Source organism: Peromyscus eremicus, chromosome 2 (assembly GCF_949786415.1).
Source record: "Peromyscus eremicus chromosome 2, PerEre_H2_v1, whole genome shotgun sequence".
Classification (NCBI taxonomy): domain Eukaryota; kingdom Metazoa; phylum Chordata; class Mammalia; order Rodentia; family Cricetidae; genus Peromyscus; species Peromyscus eremicus.
Window position 1 is genome coordinate 142727000 of NC_081417.1, and position 26627 is coordinate 142753626.

At 50.1% G+C, this 26627-nt stretch overlaps 1 protein-coding gene across 4 annotated transcripts in view; it reads left to right on the forward strand.

Annotated features, from left to right (window-relative positions):
* The first annotated feature begins 215 nt into the window (after window positions 1–215).
* Window positions 216–26627, forward strand: part of Mecr (mitochondrial trans-2-enoyl-CoA reductase) — a 28432-nt gene continuing 2020 nt past the window's right edge. The window contains exons 1-9 of one of the 4 annotated variants that reach the window (XM_059255076.1): window positions 216–413; window positions 13789–13886; window positions 14649–14780; window positions 16874–17017; window positions 20137–20239; window positions 21220–21322; window positions 22381–22454; window positions 25415–25475; window positions 25840–25912. In XM_059255076.1, coding sequence (XP_059111059.1) covers window positions 238–413; window positions 13789–13886; window positions 14649–14780; window positions 16874–17017; window positions 20137–20239; window positions 21220–21322; window positions 22381–22454; window positions 25415–25475; window positions 25840–25912 — 964 coding nt within the window. In that variant the 5' untranslated portion in view covers window positions 216–237. Of the gene's footprint in view, window positions 414–905; window positions 1048–13788; window positions 13887–14648; window positions 14781–16873; window positions 17018–20136; window positions 20240–21219; window positions 21323–22380; window positions 22455–25414; window positions 25476–25839; window positions 25913–26627 lie in introns of those variants that run through there. The other 3 variants (XM_059255078.1, XM_059255079.1, XM_059255077.1) reach the window with 3 other exon arrangements.

The window sequence follows — 26627 nt, forward strand, 5'->3', positions numbered from 1 at the left end:
CTACAACTTCTTCTCCAGGTCCCTGCTTTTCCTATGCCACCCTAATCGAGTTCCCCACGGCTGGCGGGGAGCCGTTTCTCTGAACACTACAAAGGAGGAGTGGAGAGGAGAGGAGGGTGGCGTGGCGCCTCCTTTAAGGGGCGGGGGCGTGGCCACGGGCGGGGCGGGGCGCAGGCCTGCGGTCGCGGGCGGATGACGTGACCCAGCGCGCCGGCTTCTGCCAGCGCTGGAAGTGGCATGTTGGTCTGCGGGCGACTGACAGGGGCGCGAGCCCCGGCGCCTCTGCATGCGGGTCTCCTAGAGACTTGGCGCCGCCGCGGCCGGACCGCCTCCTCCTACTCCGCTTCCTCGGAGCCGTCCAAGGTGCGGGCGCTGATCTATGGCAACCACGGGGATCCGGCCAAGGTCATCCAGTAAGAGTCGGCGCCGACGCCGGGCAAGGAGCTGGGGTCCCTGGAGGGTTTGTAGGCGGGCGGCGGACGGCGAGGAGAGGACAGGGTCCGAGGAAGCGGACGCCGCCGTCCGACCGACGCCGAAGCCCAAGGCGCGCTTGCTAACTCGTCTCCGGTGCTTCCCGGCGGGGGGAGACCCGCGAAGCACAGGTGCAGGAGTGAAGGGCGAAGTTGATTGACCGGTTATTGATCGAGGATGATGGCAGGCACTCCTTTGTCTTAAGTGGATGCTTTCGATTGCTTGTCAAGGCACCGTTCGTCGGGGAGGAGGGTAGTTTTTGGATGTGTTCCCATTTGGCAGATGAGAAAACTGAGGCATAAGAAAGTTAAACCTACTTGCCCAAAGTCACCCAGCCAGTGAGAATTGGAATGTGAAAATATGGTCTGACAGCCTACCTAAGTTCTACTCTTTTGTTTATATTTTTCAGAGGAAGCTATCAGAATACTTTTACATCTATTTGGATCTTCATTTCTCAGTTAAATAGGTGGTAGGTTATTGTTTCCATTTCACAGAGGTGGAAGGACGTGTCCGAAGTGATACAGCTAATTAGTGATTGGAATAGGGGCTTGAATTCACCGCTGGCCCCTTTCTCATGTGAGTTTCCTTCCACTACACCATGCATGCGTCTTAGACTAGTTAAGAGTTGTTTAAACTCGGTTTGGTGGCCCCGTCTTTAATCCCAGCACTCCAGAGGCAGAGGCAGGTGGATCTCTTGAGTTCAGGGCCAGCCTGGTCTACATAGTCCAGGACAGCCAGAGCTATATAGAGAGAGTTGTTTTTATAATCCCAGCATGCTGAGGGAAGAGGGTTGTAAGTTTGAGACCAGCATGGGCTACATAATGAGCCTTTGTCTCAAAACACAGAGAGTAAAATACATAAAATTTTTAAAAAAACAAATACAATTTAGAGACTGCACATGATGGTGTGCCTGTAACCCAGCACTTGCTGAGGCAGGAAGATTGTGAATTTGAGGCCAGTCTGGACTACATATTGAAACCCTGCCTCAAAAAAAAATTAATAATAAATAAAAGACAAAAATTTGGGTTTACCAACATGTGTCTTATTATTTTCTCTTCCCTTCTTAAAGTTTCTCCGTATATTCCTGGCTAGCCTGGAACTTGCCGAGTAGATTTGGCTGACCGGGAATGTATACTGATCCTCCTTCCTCTGCCCACTCCCACCCCCCAGCACTGGAACCAAAGGTACCTGCTTCTAATTCAATTTTTTTTTGGGGGGGGGGTGCTGGAGGTGCACTCCTTTTGTTGTTGATTTGTTTGTTTTTTGAGACAGGATCTTTCTTTGTAGCCCTGGCTAGCCTGTCTCTGCCTCCCAAATGCTGGGGTTAAAGGTGTGCAACTCCAAGCCTGCTCCCACCCCATTATTTTAAAAGAGAGGCTGGCCTCTAACTCCCAAGGGCTGGGATTACAAGGGTGTTCTCCACGACTCCTGCTCCTCTTCCGTTCTCTCCCTCCTCAGACAAGGTGTCCCTGTATTGCCCAGGCTGGCCTGGAACTTGTGGCCCTCCTGCCTCAGCTTCTCAAGGAGTTGGAATTACTGGTTGATGTTCTTTGAAATTGCTCTAAAGGTGGGTGTGGTCAGATGAGTTGTGGCCTTGAGTTTCTCTGAGGCTCCTGCCTGCCAAAGCACCTAGCCTGTACTTAAACCATTACAACTGTGTGTTTGCTGTGAATCGAGGAGTTATAAACGCACCGCAGGGGAGTCTGCAGGTGCTCTTGGGTGGAGGGCATTAGCTCATTCTTAGCTCGTTAGCCCTGTGTGTGGGGTTTGTGAGGTGGCCCGGAGAACCACGTGAACTTGCCAGACACACAGCTCAGCCCAGTTAGGGCAAAGAGCTGCCTCCAAGGCCCCTAATTCCCGCTTGGTGCTTTCACTTGCGCCCTACTCCAGGCAGCCTTCACAGCTCCCTAGACGGACAGGTTATGTGTAGATTATTTGTTGGTAATTCAGATGCAAAAATTATGAGGGCTGAGAGGCTGACTAACTTGTCTAAGAGCAAACATCTTATATTTGTGTAGATCAGAGGACAGCTCTCAGAGGTCAGTTCTCGTCTGCCATCTTTGGGGACCTGGTGATCGAACCCGGGTCGTCATATCTGTGACTTGCGCCTCTGCCAGCTGAGCCATCACACCAGCCTCCAAGCTACATTTTGCTCCGAGGCAATGAACCATGTCAGGGAAGACATTTCCCTGAAGATTTTTGCTTCGGTGAGCTGATAAAGCCTTTCTGAGCAGAACTCCATTTCAGAAATGGACCCAAAAGGAGTGCTCCCAAGGCTTGTCATTTGTCTGTGTGTCTCTCTCACAGCTGCTCCTGTCATGTTAGCTCCGAAGCTCATTTCATTAAGAAGGGCACCTTTTATTGAGTTCTCCCAAGGTGATGAGGAAGGCCTGCGTGGTTAAACAGCTGTGTGCTGTTAGAGAGCCAGGGGAGCTGGAACAGACCTGTCGGCAGATGCCACCAGGAAAAAAAAGATAGCTGCTTTTGTCTTCTGTCATGTCCCCCGAGCTCAGACACGACACTTGTACCGGCATTCTCTTCAGCCTTGGCTTCACAGCTCAGTCAGTCACCTGTGCTACATTTGGAAGTGATTTCTGGGCTCCCCTCTGAAGTGCTTAATAGGACTGGGGTGTTTGTTTTTTTAAGTTTCACAGGCCTTCAGGTGACTGCTGTCCAGCCAGTGTTGAGAAGCAATGTCTGTGGATAGATGACCAGGCAGTAGGAATTGTCCCTGGTCTGGAATGACATTCCCTTCTGACCCAGATTCAGGCAGCTTTGTTTGTGTGGAGGCTGAGGCCCGTGACCAAAATTCCCTTTGTAGTCCTGTGTGCGGTTTACATGACCACAGCCACGGAAGAATCAAGTGTTCTTTTCACATCCCAATGACTGGGCATCTCTGGATCAGGTGACTAGTAGGGTCATGAAACTACCCAAAATCCAAACAAGAGTTCCCAGACAGGTGTGTTTTATATTGTGGCCCAGTGCTCTCAGAGCTGGGAAGACACTAGGAAAAGGTATGAAGTCAGAATGCAGAATTTTACAGTAGTCTGGAAATTTCAGAGGTGGCCATAGCCATTCTGTACCACAGAGGCTCTGGAAACCGTGGTGTCCTTTTCTTTCCTCCTCTGCTATCCTCCCCATCCCCCACTCTAGAGAGGGTCCCCTCAGATTTTTGCTGATGTGGAAATAACTCATTTATTGTATACCCATGAAGTAGCAAGTGTCAAGCTAAGTTTTCTGCATAGACTGTGGTATTCAAATGGGACTGACCCATACTGTAGCTCAGTGTAGTGTCTTTGCCTCGCATGCACAAGGCCCAGAGTTCAGTCCTAGGCATCACAAATCAACATCATCCAGTTGGGTTCACTCTTCCCACTTTAACAGATAAGGAAACTGAGTCTCAAGAAGATCGAAAGGCTCATGCCCAAAAGACAAGAATGTTCCTGCTTAAAAGTACTTCATGAAGCTGGGCAGTGGTGGCGCACACCTTTAATCCCAGCACTCCGGAGGCGGAGGCAGGCGGATCTCTGTGAGTTGGAGTCCAGCCTGGTCTACAGAGCGAGATCCAGGACAGGCACCAAAGCTACACAGAGAAATCCTGTCTCAAAAAAAAAAAAAAAAAAAAAAAAAAAAGTGCTTCATGGGGATGGGAGTCCCCAGTGGAGACAAAGGCTGAAAGAAGCAGTTACCATTATCTGGAAGGACTTTTCAGGATGAGATGGAGTGTAAAATTAGGATTATGATAGTTTAGAAGAGGAAGTGAACTTACAGGTCATTCAGTGGCCGAGTTTTCTGTTCTGCCCCGGGATGAGGCGGGTACCAGTCTTTGCCCTCCTCTCCTGTTCCTGCATCTAGCTTGTGTGATTGCCCACACCTGTAACCTCAGCACTCGAAGTAGAGGCAGGAGCATCAAGAGTTTGAAGCCATTCTTGGCTACGTAGTTTGAAACTAGCCTGGGCAACATGAGATGCAGTCTCAAAACACCAAAAGAAACCCCCAGCACCCTAAGTGGCTTCTCACCTGCCGGCTGCAGGATGAACCCACGCTGGGACACCTTTGGTTCCAATGCCCTTTCTGATTTAGGACAGATGGAATATAGGGGGCCCGGGTTATGTTGGTACTACATTCTCATCATAGGGTGCTTTATAGTCTGAGTTCTTTCTACACTTGATGTCAGTGTTTAAAACTAAAACTCTGCAGGTAACTTTGTTTGTTTTGCTTTGTTTTGTTTTTTCGAGACAGGGTTTCTCTGTATAGCTTTGTGCCTTTCCTGGAACTCACTCTGTAGTCTAGGCTGGCCTCAAACTCACAGAGATCCACCTGCCTCTGCCTCCACCGCCCAGCTGTAACTTAATTTTTAAACTGGAATTATAGTATTTTTTATAGTATTTTTTTAATTGACATTTTGGTTTGGTGCTCTGTTGAGGACTTTTTCATAGTCAAAGATGAAGGAAGTGGACATAGTGTTGTTCATCGAGACCAGTGATTTATACCTTTGCTCCCCAGGAAAGCCCAGGCTAGTCCAGGAGTCGGGCCACTATAGCCCAGTGGGGCAGGTGCTATGATATGTTCAGAATGTAATAAGTACCCAGAAGAGGGGTGCCTAATCCCCTTCTCTTGCCCTTGGGGAGTCAGACTAGCAAGAAGTCTAAGCCCCATGGGAGATGGGGTAATGCCATATGAGAGGAATGTCCTAAGCAAGAAGCTTCAGGTACAGAAGCTCTGAGGGCTTGGATACCTAATGCTGCCTGGGAGAGATCTGTGTAGTAACTGACCCAGAGGAGATTAAGCTGAGGTTGTGGGATTCACACTCACACTACACTGTGGAGTTCATGCCATGCCCCGCTGTCCTGGTTTCCTCCTAGTTGCCTCAGAGGTGAAATGTGGCAAGCACATTGAATCCCACAGTCGGTTAGAAGTTTTCCCTCCATCCTGAGCCTCTGAGAGATGCTGTCACTCTGCAGCTTCAAGTCACATTCCTGTCTGTCCTATCAAATGCTCCCTGGACTTTCCCACTCAGGGTGAGTTCGGAGGGGCCCTTGTTTTAGAAGCAGATGAAAAGATTACAAAATCATACCAGCTTGAGAGGTTTTGTTGGGACCACATGCAGCATCAGTACAAGAGCAGTGGTCCACTTTCCAATCCTTCCTCTGCCACTGATCATTGAAGTGTAGAAATCACGTGGCCAAGTCAGCAGTGGTGATATCCATGCTCTCCCCCAGCTCCTGGGTCAATAACAGATGCTCACAGCTCCCTCTTGTGTGTACCTAAGTCTACAGGCCTTTAGAGCCCATTCTCCCCAAACAGCACTCTTTCCCACTGAGGCAGGATGAGACCTTGTGTTAAGGAGCTTTCTGTCTCTACACATGCATGAGACTGCTTAGAAAATGCTTAGACTACATTTGGAGATTGGAGTCTACGAGTCGTGCCTTGTTTCTGGATAGGGGCATGCACAAAAACCATGCACCTTTACATGAGCCAGTGAGGAAAAACTAGGTACGCCAATGACCTGAAGACCTACCCCTGGGTTCCATCTCTTACTCACAGTGCCCCGGCCGCCAGACCTCTAACACAGAAACGTTTATGGGCTGAACTATAGCAGATCCCTCTCGGCACAGCACTGCAGCCATTGAAACTGAGGACCAACTTTATTTTTCTAGTCATCCTGACAGTTCTATGGAAGTCAAGCAGCCGCTGGACTACATGCTCCAGCTACTTGGGATGCGGAGGCAGGAGACTTGCTTGAGCCCAGGAGTTAAAGGTTAGGCTGGGCAATATAGTGAGGCCTACACACACAAAGAAGGTCGGAGTAGAGGGAATTGTGCTTGGCGGACCAAAAGATGAGTCCCAAGTGGAAGGTTGGCAGGATCACCTTGGGGCGGGAAAGCCAGAAGAGGCCCAACAAGGCTGGCGAGTGATAGAGGAGAGCTCTGGTCCCTAAGAGTCCAGGACTCCTTTAGATCTCCACCAGCTGAGGCCACTCATAGTCCCTCCTAGGGGTCACAAGCCAGGAGCTGAGGAACCATCTCCTTCCCACTTGGGACATGTGTCCTGCTTGTTAATTAGTAAAATCCCAGCACCCCAGGCACTCCACTGAGTCACAGAAGGCAGTGTGTTGATCATGAGGACCACATACAGACCTGAGGAAAGCCACATGAGGTGTCCGTTCCCTTTGCCCGGTGCTGTATGAGGCACACATTCCTGGCTCACGTGCTGAGCAGATGGGAAGTTGCTGGTTGGTGACACACGCTCTCGGTCGGGTCTGCCTGAAATTATTTGCAGTGATGGAGTGAAAGATGAAAGATAAGGACAATGGTGGCTAATTAAACATGGAAGGCAGGAAGGAGTGTTCAGCGCTGCTGGCTGGTGTCTACCTTACCCCGCAGATAGAACTGAGCCAGCCCCAGGGGACTGTGCACTCTTTCCCTGTCTCAAAAGGCTCTTTCTTCTGCCTGCTTTTGTTTCCCTTGTACTTCATATGGTATCACAGGTGTACAGCCTCGGCCTCAAAGGAGCCATTGTGACCTTATCCAGCCTGGGATCTGTCAGTTGAGACAGTGGCAGCCCTCGGAGTTGCCTGGCGCCATCATCAGACTCACAGGGGAAAGATATGAACAGTACTGGGGCGGTGACTTGCAATCCAGCCAGGTTGTGTTTGGGTGCCTCATTTGAGCTCTGCAACACAGCCATCATTCCCTTTGGTACACTTAAAAAACCAGAAACAGGACAAGAATTGCCATCATTGCACTGGAGGGCCAGCTCCTGGAATTCAGGCCCAGCCCTCTATTCCTTCTTGTCTCAGCAGCGGTATCCTTGACGACGCTGTTAGAGCTGTCTGCAGGAACAGCCGTGTCTGTGGTATTGATGGCATTCCGTGGGGGCAGGCTGGGGCTGGTCTCCCTGATGAGATGCAGCTGGACCAACACGGCTCACCCCAGGCGGGTAGCAAGTATCAGGCCTGCCTCCACCACCCCCCACTGGTGTGTGCAGTTTCCACTTCCCAGACTCTAATTTCTGTTCTGCCTGCCCCTACCCACCGTTCTGCCCTTCTCTGAATCTCAGCTGGACTTCCCAGGAGCCAAATGGAACAAGGAACCGTGTGTAGCCAATGACCGCCTGCTCTCTGGAGGTAGGCTGGTCTGTGAAAGTCATGCTCCAGTCAGGGTAGCTGGTCCAAGCCAGCTGGGGTCCTCTACGGCAGGACTTCTCAGAGCCTTTATGGTGCCAACATGCAGACTCTTAGGGGATTAGCAGGCAGTGTTTCTCACATGCACTGAATCCCAGGGAAGGCTAATGGCTCCTAGGAGAGTCCCTCCAACATGAGACCAGATGTAGGCAGTGCTCAGCCTGAGGTTGGAGTCTGGCTTAAGAACAGACTTGCTACTTTGGGTTTTTTTGTTTTGTTTTGTTTTTCTTTTTCCTTTTTTAAAGCCAGTTAACTTCATTTCTCAGCTTTCTCCCTTTTTTAAATCAGCATGATGATGCCAGAAGCATAAGCATTGGGAAGACCAAGCAACCTGTAGGTGCGGATTGATGAGCTTGAGAGACTTTTGTTGTCCAGCCTGGTGGCCAGAGTTCAGTTTTAATCCACAGACTCCTCCACACACACTGGGCTGGTAGCTCTTTATGTCTAGCCAGAGCATCATCTGCTGTCCATCCTGCAAGTTGCCTGCGTCAGACTTCAAATACAACACCTTTGTGCCCACTGTGAGCTCCCTCATCCTTCCTCTCCATTTGCCTAGCCAGGAATCCAGACTAAGTCTGGGAATCATCACAGACTTTTCCTTCCCTTGACTTCCTAAGTGGCTGGCACTCTTTTTTTAAAAAAAATTATTATATTTTATGTGCATTGGCATGGGGTTATCAGATCCCCCTGGATCTGGAGTTACAGACAGTTGTCAGGGCCATGTGGGTGCTGGGAATTGAACCTGGGTCCTCTAGAAGAACATCCGGTGCTCTTAACTGCTGAGCCATCTCTCCAACCCAGGTGACTGAGGTGACTGGCACTTTTATGCCATAGTCTCTCACTGGAGATGACAGTTTGGTCCTAGATACTTGTTAATCACTAGGTAGAAACTAAGCCCCTCTCTCTCTCTCTCTCTCTCTCTCTCTCTCTCTCTCTCTCTCTCTCTCTCTCTCTCTCTCCCCCTCCCACCTTCTCTTCTCTTCTCTTCTCTTCTCTTCTCTTCTCTTCTCTTCTCTTCTCTTCTCTTCCCTCCTTTCCTCCCTCCATGTGATAAGTAAAAAGGGTTCTGGGCTTCAGGTCTGAAGGATCCAGACCCAAACTCCTTTCCACAGTTGCAGGAAGCTCTGAAAACTGACCGTTTGGAGGGAAACCAGCTTGCCACTGTCTGTTCATCTGGTGTGAATACCCACACCTCTTGCTTCAGGAGCATCTGGCCACAAGGGGCTGCCCAGCCCCTGGGGGTGCAGATAACTCATGATTCTGAACTCCAGAGGACATCAGACCCCAAGAACTCCAGAAGAGATCAGAACCTATGTCTTGATGGATTAAAAACCACTCATGGGAAGACTTCATAAGCTAAGACACATTAACCTCCCATAAGATGATCTGAAGTGGCGTGGTCACCTCTGCTATGGAACAGAGAGCTAAGAAAGTGACCACTGCCATTTCCAGGAAGAGGGTCAGCAGATATTTTAGGGGAGGTAAAATTTGAGCTGGGTCTTGAAGGGTGAGTTGAATTTGTATTTCACAGAGAAGCTGTGGAAATGAAATTCTTGGCTGAAGGAGGAGTGTGCAGAAAAAAATGTGCAGAAAAAGAGAAAAGCTGTGTCTAGGCAGCTGGAGCTCCTGGGCTTTGTCTTCTTACAGGAAAGGTCTGATTGTCTGTCTGTCAGAATGCAGGAGAAGCAGTAGATAACACGAATCGGCAGCTAGTCCAAAAACCGATTTGCTCAGGGCTGGCTTTTTCTTTGGGATGCAGACCTAATACACAGTCCCAGAGAAATACCACTGATGGACTCCCTGAGAGGTCTAGGGGAGGCCGTGGCACTGCCTCCCTTCCTTCCCCTCAGACTGGAGCAGCAGAGTCAGCCTCCAGGCCAGGTCAGGCCAGGGCGCATTTCACTGCATGCTGCTTGGCTTGGAGTCCAGCGCTTACCGGGTGGCTTCTGTTAACATCTGCCTGCCACGTTAAGATCAGATCAACCACCGACCACTGTCAGCAGCCCTGAGCAAGTTATTTACCTCTTCTGTGCCTTTGTTCCTGGCTACAAAGGCTGAACAATAGTCTGCAGGCTATTGACGAGGGTGGAAGCCGGCCTCTAATGCACTTGGCAGGGAGCCTGCTGGTGAACACTCAGTAAGTAGCAGTTGTTATTGTAGGGAGGACCCCTCCCTCCTCCTTGGTCCTACCTTCCTTTTTCAAAGCCTTTTCTTCTGTCCCTATCCCTGGTCTCCCATTCTTCCTAGTTAACCATTTTCTGTGGAGAGTTTATTAGTTGAGTTTCTTAGCTGATTCTTTTTGTTGTGGTTTTCAAGACAGGGTTTCTCTGTAACAGTCCTGGCTGTCCTGGAACTCACTCTGTAGACCAGGCTGGCCTTGAACTCAGAGATCCTCCTGGCTATGTCTCCCAAATGCTAGGATTAAAGGTATGTGCCGCCATCCCCAGCTGATACTTTTTTTTTTATTTACTTTGTATACAGCATGTATGACCAGAAGAGGGCACCAGATCTCATTACAGATGGTTGTGAGCCACCATGTGGTTGCTGGGAATTGAACTCAGGACCTCTGGAAGAGCAGTCAGTGCTCTTAACCTCTGAGCCATCTCTCCAGCCCCCCCAGCTGATTCTTAATCATGGTGAGACCTGGTTTTCCTTTATGGGATCATAACAGTCCACGGGTTTGTAGCTTGCTTGTGTTCCCCAGATTCTCAGAGGTTCTTGTAGGCTGTCAGGATCACCAAACTCAGTTCTGGGTGTTGGTGTACAGCCGTGTACATCAGTGTCAGCTTGAACTAGTCACTTTACACTTCATAATCTCAAGGAGCTGTGTTCCTACTAGACATGGACTGTTTATCCATCCCTCACAGAAGCGTTACATCTTAAAGCTCTCAGCACAGAGCCTAGTAGAGAGAAGCTCAGGAGAACCTGCCTCTGTTGTTACTATTAGTATAAAACTTTACTTGAAAAATCATACTTTTAGCCCAAGATCATGCCGGATCTAATTAAGAAAATAAGATTTCTGTAGGAAGTGGGTGGACTACCTCAGCTTGGTGTGTGTGTGTGTGTGTGTGTGTGTGTGTGTGTGTGTGAGTGTGTGTGAGTGAGTGTGGAGGGGTAGCTGGGGCACCATGCTGGGAGCCTCTGACTGGCAGTTATATATGTTTCTACTAAGTAAAACTGAGGAAAATTAGCCTTTGTAGATCTGTTTGGGCCGAGAAGTATTGCAGGCCTGAAGCATTGAGTTTCGGGAAAGCAAAGGCATCTGCAGTCATTGAACAGTTATGGGGATTCACTGGTGTAACGCAGTGATCAGTGCTGTCTAGTCAGCAGGTGTACTGGCTAGTTAGGGTCAAGTTGACACAAATTATAGTCGTCTGAGAGGCCATAACCTCAGTGGAGAAATTGCTTCCAGAAGCTCAAGCTATAGACAGTCAGGCCTGTAGAACATTTTCTTAATTAGTGATCAATGTGGGAGGGCCCAGCACATTATGGGTGGTGGTTCTGGGTGCTCTAAGAAAGCAAGCTGATGGGCTAGAGAGATGGCTCAGTGGTTAAGAGAACTGACTGCTCTTCCAAAGGACCCGGATTCTGTTCCCAGCACCCACATGGTGCTCACAGCTGTCTATAACTGCAGTTCCAGGGCATGTGACACCCTCTCAAAGACACACAGGCAGGAGAGATGCCAATGCACATTAAAAAATAATAATAAATCTTGAATAAGATTTAAAAAAGAGGGCTGGAGAGATGGCTCAGAGGTTAAGAGCACTGCTTGTTCTTCCAAAGGTCCAGAGTTCAATTCCCAGCAACCACATGGTGACTCACAACCATCTGTAATGAGATCTGGTGCCCTCTTCTGGCCTGCAGGGATATATGCAGACAGAACACTGTTTACATAATAAATAAATAAATCTTTTTTTTTTTTAAAAAAGAATATTTTTTAAAAAAGAAATGTAGCCGGGCGGTAGTGGCGCACGCCTTTAATCCCAGCACTCGGGAGGCAGAGCCAGGCGGATCTCTGTGAGTTCGAGGCCAGCCTGGGCTACCAAGTGAGTTCCAGGAGAGGCGCAAAGCTACACAGAGAAACCCTGTCTCGAAAAACAAAAACAAAAAAATAAAAAAATAAAAATAAAAAAAGGAATGTGCCACTGCCACCCGGCATAAATAAATATTTTTTAAAAAAAGATTTTAAAAAGAGGGGGGGCGGGGGGGGAGAACAAGAGAATCCATGGCTGATATGTAAAATTAAATTAAATTATAAAATTTTTAAAAAAAGATTTAAAAAAGAAAGCCGAGCAAGCCAGGAAGCACTCCTCCATGGCCTCTGCAGAGGTGATGGCTCTGCAGCTAAGTACTGACTGCACTCACTCTCACAGGACCCAGGTTTGCGTCCAGCAGCGCACACCTGTCTGTAGCTCGAGCTCCAGGGGATCTAACACCTCAGGCTTCTGCAGTCACCTGTGCGGAGGTGCGCAGACAAACGTACACACAGTTTTAAGAAGAAAACAATAAAGAACATTCAGCCTGGGCCTGGCAATCTGACTCAGCAGGCAAGAGCACGGCTTGCTCTTGCAGAAGACCCACATGGTGACTTGCAAGTCTGTAACTAGTTTGAGAGGAACCAGCGCCCTCTTCTGGCTCCATAGGCAGGCACACATGTGCTACACATACATACACTCATACACATTAAAAATTTTAGAATAAGGGGCGGTAGTGGCGCACGCCTTTAATCCCAGCACTCGGGAGGCAGAGGCAGGCGGATCTCTGTGAGTTCGAGGCCAGCCTGGGCTACCAAGTGAGTCCCAGGAAAGGCGCAAAGCTACACAGAGAAACTCTGCCTCGAAAAACCAAAAAAAAAAAAAAAAATTTTAGAATAAGGCCGGGTGGTAGTGGTGCATGCCTTTAATCCCAGCAATCGGGAGGCAGAGGTAGGCAGATCTACAGAGCGAGTTCCAGGACAGCCAGGGCTACACAGAGAAACTGTCTCGAAAAAAACAAAGCAAAATTTTAGAATAAAAACCACTTCTATTTTTTTGAGACAAGGTCTCACTATGTAGTCCAGGCTGGCCTTGAACTCACCATTCTCTTGCCTCAGCCTCCCAAGGGCTGGAATAGGGGTATACCACCATACCCATCCAGAAAACTTTATAACAAAAGCTCCCTCCAAGCCCTCTGGCATGTATGGGGTCTCCATGTGTGTGGGTGAGCTAACCCAGGCTGGCATGTGTAGAAGCCAGTGGTTGACATTGGGGCGTCTTCCTCGGTTGTTCCTTCATCTTTGAGACGAGGCCCCTCACTGAACTTGGCGCTCACATTTTCACTAGACGAACTGATGGCGAGCAGCCCCAGGATCTGCTTTGGGCTACCGTGCCTACCTTTTCTGTGAGAGCTGAAATCAGGTCCTCATGCTTGAACAGAAAACCTTGAAAGCTGTGAGAGGGGATATATACAGTTTAAACCTTCATCGCAAAGCCTAGCACAGAGAAGAAATTTGCTTGTGGTGCCCAGTCACCTTGTGGCAGAGCTTGGCACCATGGTCTTCACCCCAGCATCCTTTCTAGGATCCCAGCCCAGAAGGGCCATCTCCCTGGGGTGTGAGTCACGGCAGCAGAGACTTCACAGATACAGGGATGCTCTATCACCTCACTTTCTGCACTAAAGGAAATGTCACCTCTGCCTATGTGTGTTGGAGCCAACAAAACAACACACGGGTAGAGGACAGGTCTGACCCAGAGTTTCCCAGATGTGCCTGTTTGGAAGAACAACTTGGGGTACCCTCACCACATGATGCTGGTTCACGCATCAGCAGTGGCTGTATTAACAATGAGTGTGCTGCATGATTCTTAGAACCAAGCAGGCTCAGGGGAACCTAAGGCCAGGCCAGCAGAGACTCACTAATGTTTCTGTCCCCAGCTGAGCAGTGGCGCTAAGAGGCCACCAAGAATTGATCCACTGCAGGTGATGTGAGCCCACACTCTGTGCTGATCCCCGAAGCACCTCTTTTCCATCAGAACCAGATTCCTGGGCACACGTGGCAATTGAGATATGTTGCCGACCTACTTTGGGGAGGCAGTTTGAACAGAAGACACTTAGTCTTGGCTGGTGACAATGTTTTTCTGTGGCTTTGTGCTTAGACTGAAGAACCTGGAGCTCACTGCCGTGGAAGGATCTGACGTCCACGTGAGGATGCTGGCAGCCCCTATCAATCCAGCTGACATAAATATGATCCAAGGTAACCTTGGTCTCTGGAGCTTATGTTAATTGAGTCAGCAGCTGCCTCCTTCCCACTGCTCCTCAGGTAGGGTATGCAAGTCTCAGGATTAGCAGTGGCTGTCCCTTAGAGGAGCTGTCTGCACACAGTATCGGCTCTCTCTGGCTAACCTCTGAGCATGAGGCTCTGTGAGTTGGGAGGCTTGCCGTTGTGGTAGACCCACCCCTCTAAAGAGCCTGTGACATTCTGGATTCCTTTCTTACTTGAGCTTACCCTTGTGTTAACTGTGTACCTAGAGAGTATTAGCTCCCTGCAAAGACAAGGAAGCAGAAGGCCAGAGTTTGGTTAGGTGCACAGCTGGTGAGTGCAGGGCCCTGGGGGGCTCGGATGTGACTGACCCCAAAGTCTAGGCCCTCCAGAGTCTCAGCCAACCTGGCAGCGTGACTGTATTACCATGATAAAACACCATAACCAAGGTACCTTGGTTTGTTTGGGCATACGGTTCTGGAGGGTTAGAGTCTGTAACAGCAGGGCACAGGCAGCAGGCATGGTGGTGGGAACAGGAAGCTGAGGACTCACATCTTAAACCCAAAACATAAAGCAAGCACTAGATTTGGCACATGGCTTTGAAGACTGATCCCACCCTCTGTGACATACTTCCTCAGCAGAACCAGACCTCCCCATAGCGGTGCCACCAGCTCAGGACCAAGTGTCCAAATACATGAGTCTGTGGGTGACGCTTTTGTTCAAACCACACTGACCCTCTGGATTCTTCTCTCCCAGGGAACTACGGCCTCCTTCCCAAGCTGCCTGCTGTTGGAGGGAACGAAGGCGTTGGACAGGTGGTGGCAGTGGGCAGCAGTGTGTCTGGACTGAAGCCGGGAGATTGGGTGATCCCAGCAAATCCCGGTTTAGGTGAGTGTCCCCAGGTGTGAGCAGCCATCTCTTTCTTCCAGATCCTGACTCATCTCCTCTGGAGATGCACACCCACTGGCTGGGTGTAATGAGGCAGTGCAGGGTTCATCGTTAAGTTCATAGGCCTGCCTCCAGGAGCATGGAGTTGAGCCAAGAGAGCAGACTCCTGTTTGCTGTGCTCTGGAGAGACATGCCTGTGTGCACGTCTCCTTGGCTCCATGTTGGGTGGAGCTGTGAGTACCTCACTCCTTACATCCTTGAGTCAGTGCTGTAGGGTGTGATGTAGGTTACAGCTATGGCTGGCCCTGCCTTCCAGAAGGCTCAGATCTGACTAAAGTGTCCGGAAGGCAGTACCTCAATAAAGAGAGTACCCCAAGGCAACAGGAAGCAGAAGGCTGCTCTGCGTGCATGTGTGTGAGGAAAATTCAAACAAAAGTGTGGAAGAAAGTCTGTTAGAACAGGTTGGGGGTGGAAGAAGTTGTCGAGTAGAGATGAGCTGAAAGGCATTTCCTGTGGAAGGAGTAAACTCAGCAGACATCAGAGTGAGTTTGGGAAATGGAAAATCCAGTGTAGCCCCAGCCGAGGACTTGCCTGTGGGAGAGGTTACATAATGAGAAGGCGGCTCCAGAGGTGGAGTGGGGCCACATGGGGGAAGGCCCTGCAGAGCCGAGCTGAGGCTGGCATTTCATTTATGTACGGAAAAGTGCCATTAGAGTGTTCTGCTTTTCAGTCCTTACGTTTTCAAGGCACAGCCATTTCCTAATGGATCTTCATGGGAGCCACAAGAGGGTAGTGTTCCCCGAGACGGGTGAGGTGGCCTCAGGTTAGGGACACCTCCCCCAGAGGATGAAATAGAGACCAGAGGAAAGGACAAGCGAGCTCTAATAAAGTGGAGGTAGAAGAGAGTGGGCCCAGCACACCGGAGAAGACAGAATCGGCACCTCTCAGCTTTGTGTGCTGAGCCCTTTATTAAGGTCCATGGGAGAAGTGCTTTCTGCCCAGGATGACATGAGCTTGGGGCGTGAAAACAGCTCTGTTTTCTCGGGCAAGCTGAAGAAATAATTAACCCACATTTTGTTTCTGTTGGCTTTTTTTTTTTTTTTTTCTGAGACAGGGTAGACCAAGCTGGCCTCAGATTGAATCCACCTGCCTCTAGCTCCCAAGTGCTGAGATTAAAGGTGTGTGCCACCACACCATGCCTTTTAAAAGATTTTTAAAGTTTTATTTAGTGTGTGTGGGTATTTTATGTGTGCCAAAAGCATGCAATGCCCTTGGAGGCCAGAAGAGGGCATCTGATCCCCTGGAACTGGAGTTGTGAGCCATCCAGTCTGTGCTGGGAATTGAACCCAGGTCATCTTGAAGAACACCAGTGCTTTCAGCCACGGAGCCATCTTTCTAGTCCTTGTCTCTGTTGGCTCTTAACTTTAGGGCGGTGAAAGGCTGTTCTGTGTGGCCCCAAACAGTAGATGTTGGAGAGAGCAGATAGCTAACTGAATTGACTACCTCAGGTTTACCATTGAGCTTTTTCTCCCCCTAACTTTTGGCCAGGAACGGACACCTAACTGCGCTTACTGTCATTATTTACTCTTTAGTTTTAGAACCAGTTGGAGGCCCCAATCTGCTTTGTTCATTTTTCAAAGTAATGACAAGCAGTTGAAGATTACATATGGAAATTTAGTGTTTGAATCTTGGGTTGACCTTTTTTTTTTTTTTTAGTTTACCTCCCCCAATTCCCTAAGGCCTTGCCCAGTAGGATGGCAGACAATATCTACCCAGACCAGTGTATGAGGAGCTGAAGCTTGGGAAGAAAGATTTGCTCAGACTTGAACACAAAAGGAGGGAGAGCCCAGTGGAGTCTGGTCTCCCGTGTCCCCCACACCCTCTATCAGGTCTCTTTGGGCTGTGACTTACGAAGCCTAACTTAAACTGGCTTTATTATTTTACATTGCTGTGCAGGTAACTTCTGCTCGAACACCAGCAGCTTTTTGTGTTACTCGGAATATTCTACCCTCGATGCCCTTATACCACGGAGGGTGGCCTGGGTGGTGTGTGTAAAGGCTCCTCCCTCACAGTCCTGCCTCATCCTGCCGCAGGAACCTGGCGGACTGAGGCCGTGTTCAGTGAGGAAGAGCTGATCGGCATCCCTAAGGACATCCCACTCCAGAGTGCTGCCACCCTCAGTGTCAACCCCTGCACAGCCTACAGGATGCTGCTGGACTTCGAACGGCTCCAGCCAGGTAGGCACCTATAAGTTGAAGCAAGCCCGGGTCTCCCCACTGGGATGCAACCTAAATCCTGGCCCAAAGGACTTGGGAACTCGCTGGCCCACGTGGCAGAGGGAGAGTCCCTAGGGGCAGTGACAAGCTCTAACCTGACCAAGTCTACTGCTTTAAGTAAAAAGACGTTCCATGGGTTCCTAGAAAACATTCAGAGGACACACTGTGAGAAGTGCTGGTCACAGAGCTGGGGCTGGAATGCTGTCACCCAGCAAAAATGTGTTGAGCTATGGTAGGCTTTGGGGACACAAAGCCAAGGGAGGCAGACAGTGTGACTGTTTTCAATAAAATGCTGAACTCTGCTCAGCTGAACTCTGCTCAGCACTTCCTAGCACTTCCACGCGCATGAGCGCCTCTGCAGGCACCACCCTGTGGGGTGCATCTCAGCGGCAGAGCGGTGCGGAAGGGTTCCTGTGAAGGGACTAGGAACTCGAGCCCCAGGCAGACAACCAGGGTCCGAACCCAGGCGTCCCCCCGACCCCAGGCAGACAACCAGGGTCCGAACCCAGGTGTCCCCTCCACCCCAGGCAGACAACCAGGGTCCGAACTCAAGCGTCCCCTCCACCCCAGGCAGACAACCAGGGTCCGAACCCAGGCGTCCCCTCCACCAGCTGTGTGAGCTCACCACTCACATCACTGCTCACCCATAAGACGGAGAGTAAAGGGTGCCAGAGACTCGTGGGTCACTATAGTGTGATGTTAAGTCTTCCTTTATCACTGAGGGAATGATGATCGGAGAGGTGAGCTGTTATATGAAGTCACTGAGCAAGTAAACAGCCAGAATTGTCACTGAGTTCCTCTGAAAGCAGAAACCAGGCAGGGTTTGGGGCAGACAGTTGATCTGGGAAGTCGTCCCTAGAAGCAGGATTAAGGGAAATGGGACAGTTTGACAGGACAGAGGCAGGCCCGTCCAGGCCAGTTACTGCCGTGATCCCGTAGTCCCCTGTGGATCCTCGTAAGACACACTGCAGGATTAACCCCCAAAAGACAGAAGACGGGCCAGTTTGGTTTTGTTGCTTTGGGGGTTTTGTTTCCAGTCCTAGGACTAGAATCTGGGGCCTGGAACATGCCAAGCGACTACTCTACCACTCCTCTGTGTCCTTCCCCACTGGGTAAAGGCTCTCTCTGTCTCTGCAGCCTGCACAGCTGGGAGCCCAGCAGGGCTGTGGAAATCACCTACCCTTCTCCTCTCGTACCAGGAAGGAAACTGAGGCCAAGAGCTGTTGGGCTATGATAAAATTAGCTAGCCACTGACTAGGGCAGTCAGATATGATCGGTGGGGGGGTGGGGTGTGTGTGGGGGGGGGGGTGTCTTTAGTGGAGAAAGCCAGGTGTGATGAGGGACTTTAGAGTCCTGGTAAAGCCGACACTGGGTGCCTCAGCTCATGCCGTGGCCGAGGTCACCCCTGATTAGGGCAGCCCTGTGCTGGACAGAGCCAAGCATTCTGATGCCACCCACTATAAGTGCCTGCAGCCCACATCTCTATTTTGCTGCCTCAGGGCTGCTGAGGCCAAACAAATTCATGACCTGACCCAAAGTAAGAATAAATGTCACACTGTTCACTAGAACATATGCAAAAATGACCGCAGATAATGGAGAGCAGAGCGTGGCCGCCCAGCATTTGCCTTCGCTCTCTTTGTTCTGTGCTCCCGTGCTCCTCAGCTCCGACTGAAACAGATCAGTGCTGCCGGCAGCCTGCACAGCTGCTTGAGGATGTGCCCCTCGACCCCGGCGTCTGCCACTGGCCATACCATTCTGCACTGACTCTCGCTGACTCTCAAAACCAGGTAGCGTCTCCCAGTCGGCAGAGCATCTTCCTGCTCATTTGGCTTCAGTCACAGATGCTCTGATAGGCGCTCTCAGGCCTCCTGTTTTCTAGGGAAGACAAACTGAAGTTTGAAGAGGACATGATATGGCCTGTCTGTTTAGTTACAGTCGTTAAAGTTACATTCATTCCTTGAAGCAGGATGCACACCCAACTCCATTGTGTTACAGAGCCCATGCTTCCCTAGTGCACCACGCTGCCTCTCCCACTGGTGAACTGCAAAACTAAGCCTGGGCTTGGACCACAGTCATTCTGTACAGTGAGGGTGTAGCTCAGTGGTGGAGTACTTGCCCGGCATGCTCAAGGCCATAGATTCCATCCCTAGCAACACAAAGCAAAAGCAAATATTCTGTAGGGCCCTGGAGCTTCCCGTTTCTCTAATGTGGCTCTCATCCATTTCAAGTGCACCTTTACTAAATAATACAGAGGGGAATAAGGTATAGGCCTCCCCCAGGACTGCAGGTGATTGATAGATAGGGACCTAGGTACAGCGGTATATAGAACACAGTTACAGCCCCAGAATTGACGAGATACCAAAAAGTCCTTTAGGAGAATACTGGAAGGAACCCGGGAGGGCTTCATGAAGGAAGCCACAGTCGAGCTGAACTTAAAAAGAACCAGAAAACCATTGCAAACCAGAGACATGACCTCAGCATGGGCCAGTGAGATGACTCAGCAAAGATGCTTGCCACTGAGACCGACAACTTGAGTTTGCCCCCTGAACCTACATGTAGAAAAACACCTGTGCACCTGCAAGCTGTTCTCCAACCTACACATGCACATGTGCATGCACATGCAAAGAAATGCAACTTAAAAATAAATGGCGCAAGCAGAGAACAGAGGACAAAAATTAGGAAGAGGCCGGGTGGTGGTGGTACACGCCTTTAATCCCAGCACTTGGGAGGCAGAGGCAGGTGGGCCTCTGAGTTCAAGGCCAGCCTGGTCTACAGAGCGAGATCCAGAACAGCCAGGGCTACACAGAGAAACAAAACAACAACCAAAAAACAAAACAAAATCCCTGGGAAGATGATCAAGTCAGTCACACAGCAGGGTCTGAAACATGGACAGAGTGGCCAAGTCTTGAGAAGCATTTTGGGTGTGGTAGAATGTGGGAGTGTGGAGATAACGGGGAGTGACAGACAGTTCAAGGTCTGTGAAGGCTCCACTGCCCAGTCCTAGATCTGCCCTAGGATCCCAGGCTGGGAGCCCTCAACCTGTTCCAGTTTGCAGGGCTTGACCTGGATCTCTTCCACAGGGGACTCTGTCATCCAGAATGCGTCCAACAGTGGAGTGGGGCAAGCAGTCATCCAGATCGCCTCAGCCCTTCGCCTAAAGACCATCAATGTGGTCCGAGACAGGTATGTGGGGAAAGTGGGCCTTCCCACCTCACGTCCCCGTGAGTCCCCACATTTCCACCAGATGGCGCGCTTGCGTAAGCGGAGTGTCTGGCTGCGGAAGCACGTGAGTTCACCAGGGCAGAGAAGTCCTTGTGAAAGTCTGAGACAGACGTCAGGAGGAGGTAGAGCTGGTCCTTACCCAACAGTCAAGAGTGTTGAAGAGTTAGCTTAGGATAGCCCTGACTTTCAAAACCACAGTTCCCATTTGGGAAGGTCTTGAGGTGTCCTGTTCTGTGAACGCTCTAGCCCATGGTCCCCGTCCACTTGCATCTGTGCACTGAACAGAGCCGTGAAGGAGGTGGGGCAGGCTTGTGATCTCTTTCACAGATGAGGGAGCTGAAGTTTCCGACAAAGCCGCTTGCTCAGGAAGACACAGCAAGTCCGTAACAGACCTACCGTCTCTCCATTGTCCCCTCGGGTCTCTTTAAGCTCCACTGTGCTCCAGTGTGGCCGAGTCACTTGTGGAGTCCGTTCTGACTACTGGTACTTACTTCAGTCCCTGGCTCTGCAGCGCTCATGCTAAAGAGATTCTGTGTGCCTGGGCCAGAGTCCCAGGCCACTCTGCACTAGAGTGTTTGCATGATGCCCTGAAGTGCCTTGGAGAACAGGAGGGAAGACAGTGGTGTCTGGCTAGCACTAGGAAGCAGAGCGGCTCCTGCCTGGGCACAGGCCATTCTAGCATGTGTGCGCGGACAGGGTTTTCAGATTTTCTCCCAGCCTGGCTCTGTGCAAAGAGGGATGGCCAGTGGGGAAACGAGGCAAGAGCTGGGGGAGCGTGAGTAAATTATGTGGCTGGCCCTGCTTGAGGTCTGGCTTAACCTCAATCCCAGGTCTCAAAACAAAAACACGTGTTCTTGAAGCTGTGGCAGAAGGGCCCCAGGAGCTTGAAGGAAGGAAGTAATCCAGTGTGACCAAGGCCCCTGACTGTGTTTGGCTTCCAGACCTGATATCCAGAAGCTAACTGACAGACTGAAGAATCTGGGAGCTGACTATGTCCTCACAGAGGAGCAGCTAAGGATGCCCGAGACAAAAACCATCTTCAAGGTACCCGGCCAAGGGCTGGGGAGGTGCTTGAGCAGTTAAGAGCACTGTTGTCCTTACAGACGATCTGGGTTCGAGTCCAGCACCCACATGCTAGCTCACAACCATCTATAACTCTAGTTCCAAGGGATCAGATGCCCCTTGCCCTCTTCTGATCTCCATGGGCACCAGGCACACACATGGCACACAGACAAGCATGCAGGTAAAACATTCACATCCACACGCACAAAAGAAAATGTCTTTAAAAATTTAAAAATAAAAACAAGGTCCCCAGCTAAAGAACGCTGCCCCTCTGCCCCATGCCACCCCCTGTAATTGGGAAGTCTGGGGCGGGCTCCTTGCTCTGCTCTGAAAACCACCTTCTCTTCTGGAAAGGACAAGGCCTGCCCTGCTCTCAGCCTGGAGACAGCACGCTGTAAGTGCCCAGACACTGGGAAGGAGGCAGAAAGAGACAGACTTTAGGATAGCTGGGGTTTTAAACATGTGTGGGGTGATCCATCAACCCCATGGCAGCTGTGAGTCAGAGCTAGGTGAAGGCATGGAGAGAAAAGTTCCTGAGCCTCTGCCTCACATTTATTTGGCCATCTTCAGAAAAGGTAGATTCTGCATAAATGAGGAGAACCACATCATCACAAAGTGGTGAGGCTGGTCCCCATTACTTTGAACTCAAAGCCCATACCTTTCCAGGGTATCCACCCCAGCAGACCCAGCAAGTGAGCAGGCCCGGCCTGAGTCCTTTTGCGCTAAGCCACATGGAAGGACCAAATAGCTGCTGTTGAGAACATTTGACCTGGAGATCACTGCTGAAGTGGAGGTCGTACATCATCACGGGTAGACTTCCTTGACACTGAACAGAGATGCTCCTTGTCAGTACCTCCCAGAGTCCTAGGATAGGCAACAGGATGAAGCTTCTAAAGCCCTTTCCGACAGATAACATGTCCAAAAGTCATCCACACCCCATTTCCTTCCCTCCCTCCCTGGCACAGCATTTGCTGCTTGGAACAGCTTCAGACCCCACTTGCAGCAGGTCGCGCCCTCACTGTAGGCTCCTTACTTTCTAGGACCTGCCCCTGCCCCGCCTGGCTCTCAATTGTGTTGGTGGGAAGAGTTCCACAGAACTGCTACGACATCTAGCGTAAGTCCCTCAACCACAGGTCTCTATCGGGAGGGCTGTCTGATGGCAAGTGTGACCCAAGGCCAGAGTAGCAGGATGCTGAGTAGCAGCACAGCAGGACATTTTGCTCTCTCTGGCCTGCACTCCTGAGCCTCGTCCTCTGTGGATGAGAAGCCTGGCCAGCTTCCTCCACCCGTAAGGACCCAGGAGTCATCACCTAGGAGCCTCTTAAAAAGTCACTCAGTCTTGTCGGGCGGTGGTGCACACCTTTAGTCCCAGCACTCGGGAGGCAGCACAATACAGGAGGCAGACGCAGGTGGATATCTGTGTTTGAGGCCAGCCTGGTCTACAGAGCGAGTTCCAGGACAGCCGGGACTGTTACACAGAGAAACCCTGTCTCTAAAACAGTCACTCATTGTGAACTAAGTGGCTTTGAAATAGCCTTATTGTCTTTAAAACTAGAATTCATGTGAAGGAAGCATTACACTTATTACAAAACATGTTGAAAGCATATAAAGTACTGAGGGGAAAGGAGAGGTGGGCACTCCGTCAGCTCCCACCCACTGGGGGAAGCTCCATTCACTATGGTCTAGTCTCCATCTGAAGGACGCCTGGGAAACACTTCCCAGCTGGAGCTGGGCCCTCCACTGTGACCTACCAGCTGTGGAGGTGACAGGGCATAGCCTGGGACAGGGGAGCCACACGGCTGGGCTGAGAGTCAGCCCCTGCAGTGACTTGCGCTGTCCTGCAGCCCTAGGCAGGCGCTGCTATTCCAAATTCCTGTTTGGCTTTTCCTTTTGGTGCTGGGGATTGAACCAGGGCCTCGGGCATGCTAAGCATGTGTTTCATCACTGGGCTGTGTCCCTGGCCACCATCTCCATTCTGTACTTTAAGAAATGAAGCCCAGAGAAGGTGATCACCTCATTCAAGGTGTAGTTGGCAAGAGAGCAAGGCTTGAGCCCAAGTTTTCATAACTACAGGACACCTCTGCTCAGCCCATGAGCAGTTTTGGGAGGCTGACTGCATCCTCCATGTGATTGTCAAAGGAAGTGGTCACAAGTATGGACACTGACGTTAGAAGCACCGCATTCAAACTCCAGTTCTGCTACTTACTAGTTGTGAACCTGTGAAAAGTTAGGCAAAACATGAAAGAGACCAAGCCTCAGTCTCCTCATCTCTAAACAGGAGCAAGAGATAGGGCCTGCCTCTATGGCTAGTGTGAGACACTGAGGTGATGTAGAAAGATGGGCTTCAGCTCTCTCCTACAGAACAGACACCGGTGTCCTCTGATGTTACTCGGATAATTCATGGAGACGGTGCAGATAACATGCTTAGAGCTGTACTTGGTACAGGGGAGAGCTTGCTTCTCCTAGACCAGTGCTTCTCAACCTTCCTAATGCTGGGACCCTTTAATATAGTTCCTCATGTTGTGGTGACCCCAACCATAAAGTTATCTCATTGCTACTTCATAACTGTCATTTTGCTAATTATGGATCATAATGTAACTATCTGTTTTCTGATGGTCTTAGGTGACCCCTGTGAAAGACCCAAATGGGTCATGACCCAATTGAGAACCACTGTCCTAGAAGCGTCTTTCTTGAATGAGAACCATTTGAGGAGAACTTTAAGGCAAAGTTAAGCTAGGCTTGTGGGGTACCCCTGTAGCACTTGGGAGGCTAAGGAAAAAAACTGCCATGAGTTCAAGGCCAAGTTTGAGGCAACCGTAGGCTACATAGACATAGTCAAACACACTTACACATACACAGAGGGAGACAGCGGCACAGAGAGAACAAGTTAGGAGCCTGAGGATGGCTTAGAGCATGTGCTTAACCAGTGAAGACTGAGGCACCACCCCAGCACTGTGACTGACAGGTCGGTAGGTGGATACAGCACTTACTTCCATTATGTCCTTCCCAGTTTTCTTCAGTTGCTCCAAAATATGCCTCGGATCATCTGGTCAACCAGCTCGTAAAAGATTCAAGGAGCAGGGAAGGCGGCAGAGGTTCAGTCTAGCGTATGATCCCTCACCTAGTCATTGTAAGAAATTCCATTAGAGCTGGGCTGGAATCTCAGCTGAGGCAGGAGGATTACAAGTTAGATACCAGCTTGGGCTGCATGACCCTGCCTCAGAACAAAAGACTGCATTTGTGTCGTGCCTGTTTAACTGTTGAGATGGCTGTCAGACTGCAGGTTCCAACAAAGCCTCTTCCAGAGGGGGCACTCATCATCGTTGTCCCCTTCACGGTCCACGTCACTCCTTCGCTGGAGAGCCACATGGCACAGATCTCTAGAGTGAGCATTTACAGATGAAGAGGCAAGGCCAGAACCCTCTTCATTACAACACTCAAGACCACACTTTTGTAGCAAGTGGAGCCCAGCCTGAACCTGGCCTTGACATCTTCTGTCTAGATGATTCAGCGGCAGCACAGAACCACAGCCTACCTGTGTGGGGTGAAGAAGTGTTTCCTAGCCCTGAATCCTCATCTTGATTGTCGGGAGCATAAGAATGTGTGTCCCTATATTTGGTTTTGAGACAGGGTGTGTCTTTGTAGCTAAAGCTGGCCTTGAAGTTAACTTAATCCTCCTGCCTCTGCCTCCCAACTGCTGAGACTTTTGGCTTGTACCTCTGCACCTAGTTATGTTTGCTTGCTTTGTTGAAGACAGTCTCACTGAACCCTGGAAGGCCTGGAACTTGCTGTGTGGACCAGGCTTGTCTCAAATTCACAGATTAGTCTGCTTCTGCCTCTTGAGGGCTGGGATTAAAGGCCTGTGCCACCATGCCCAACATGAGTGTTATTTTTAATATAAGTCCCTGCCTCCTAATTCTTTAAGTCAGAAATTTAAACTGGGAAGCCGTATTTTTTTTTTTTAACCTCCCCAGGGATTCTGAGACCAGAGTTGTTTCCTATAAAAGCCTTGCAGGTTCCTTTATGGTAGGTTCTGTCTCTGCCTACACCCACTCTTCTCTCTGGACTCTGCAGGCCTGGAGGAACCATGGTGACCTATGGGGGAATGGCCAAGCAGCCTGTAACGGCCTCTGTGGTAAGCTGGGGATACCTACAGACCAGGGCTGGGATGCCTCTCTCCTTGCACTGCAGCTGTCTAAACTCAAAGGATCTATACCTGAAGCAATGCTTTAAGTTCTAGCACTCGGGCTGGGCGGTGGTGGCGCACGCCTTTAATCCCAGCACTCGGGAGGCAGAGGCAGGCGGATCTCTGTGAGTTCGAGGCCAGCCTGGTCTACAGAGTGAGTTCCACCAGGAAAGGCACAAAGCTACACAGAGAAACCTTGTCTTGAAAAACATAAAAAAAAAAAAAAAAAAAACCTAAGAAAAACAAAAAGCTTTTTAAAAGAAAAAAAAAGTTCTAGCACTCGGTGCCCCAGCAAATCCTCCTGTGTCCACAGAGCCTGCTCATTTTTAAGGACCTCAAACTCCGGGGCTTCTGGTTGTCCCAGTGGAAGAAGAACCACAGTCCAGGTGAGTGGCTGATGGCCTGATACCAAGGGTCACAGGGCAGTAGAGCCTAGTATAGCTACAAAGTGACCAGCTACTCTAAACCCTGCAGAGTGACTGAGTCTCCAGCCTCACAACAGGATAAAGGACAGTGTTTACCACAGTCACACTCAGCAAATCACTTCTAGATTGGCCACAGAGTCCAGTAAGATGGAGCAGCCTTTGTTCTGAGGAGCTGATTGGGGTGCTGGGGAAGACTGCCTAGTAAAGAGAGGTGGCTTGGTGGAATGGAATACTTAATGTAATCCCAGTTCTCGGGACTTAGGTGGGAGGATTGTGAGGTCAGGGCCATCCTTGGCTATACAGATAGATGCCATTTCAAAAAAAGAAGGAAAAACAAAATCAATCAAACAAACAAACCATTCACGTGGTACTTCCAGCATCACCAGATCTAGGTCGTCCTGGCCTAACTGGGGAACTGTGGGTAAGTCAATGAATTTGCCTTTGTTTAAGCATTGTGGATGTAAACTCTTTTGAGCCATTTGACAGAGGAGAAAACTGAGGTTCATAGCCACTAAGTCAATTACCCTAAGTTATCCCATCTCAGGAATGGGGCTGCCAGAGTGAGCAGATGGGCCCTCTGACTGCTAGGGCCTAGCTCCCCAGATTCTCAGCCAAGGCTGAGAATGAAGAAGGACATGGAGTTGATCCAAGTGGGGGAAGTGGTGGCATGCATAGG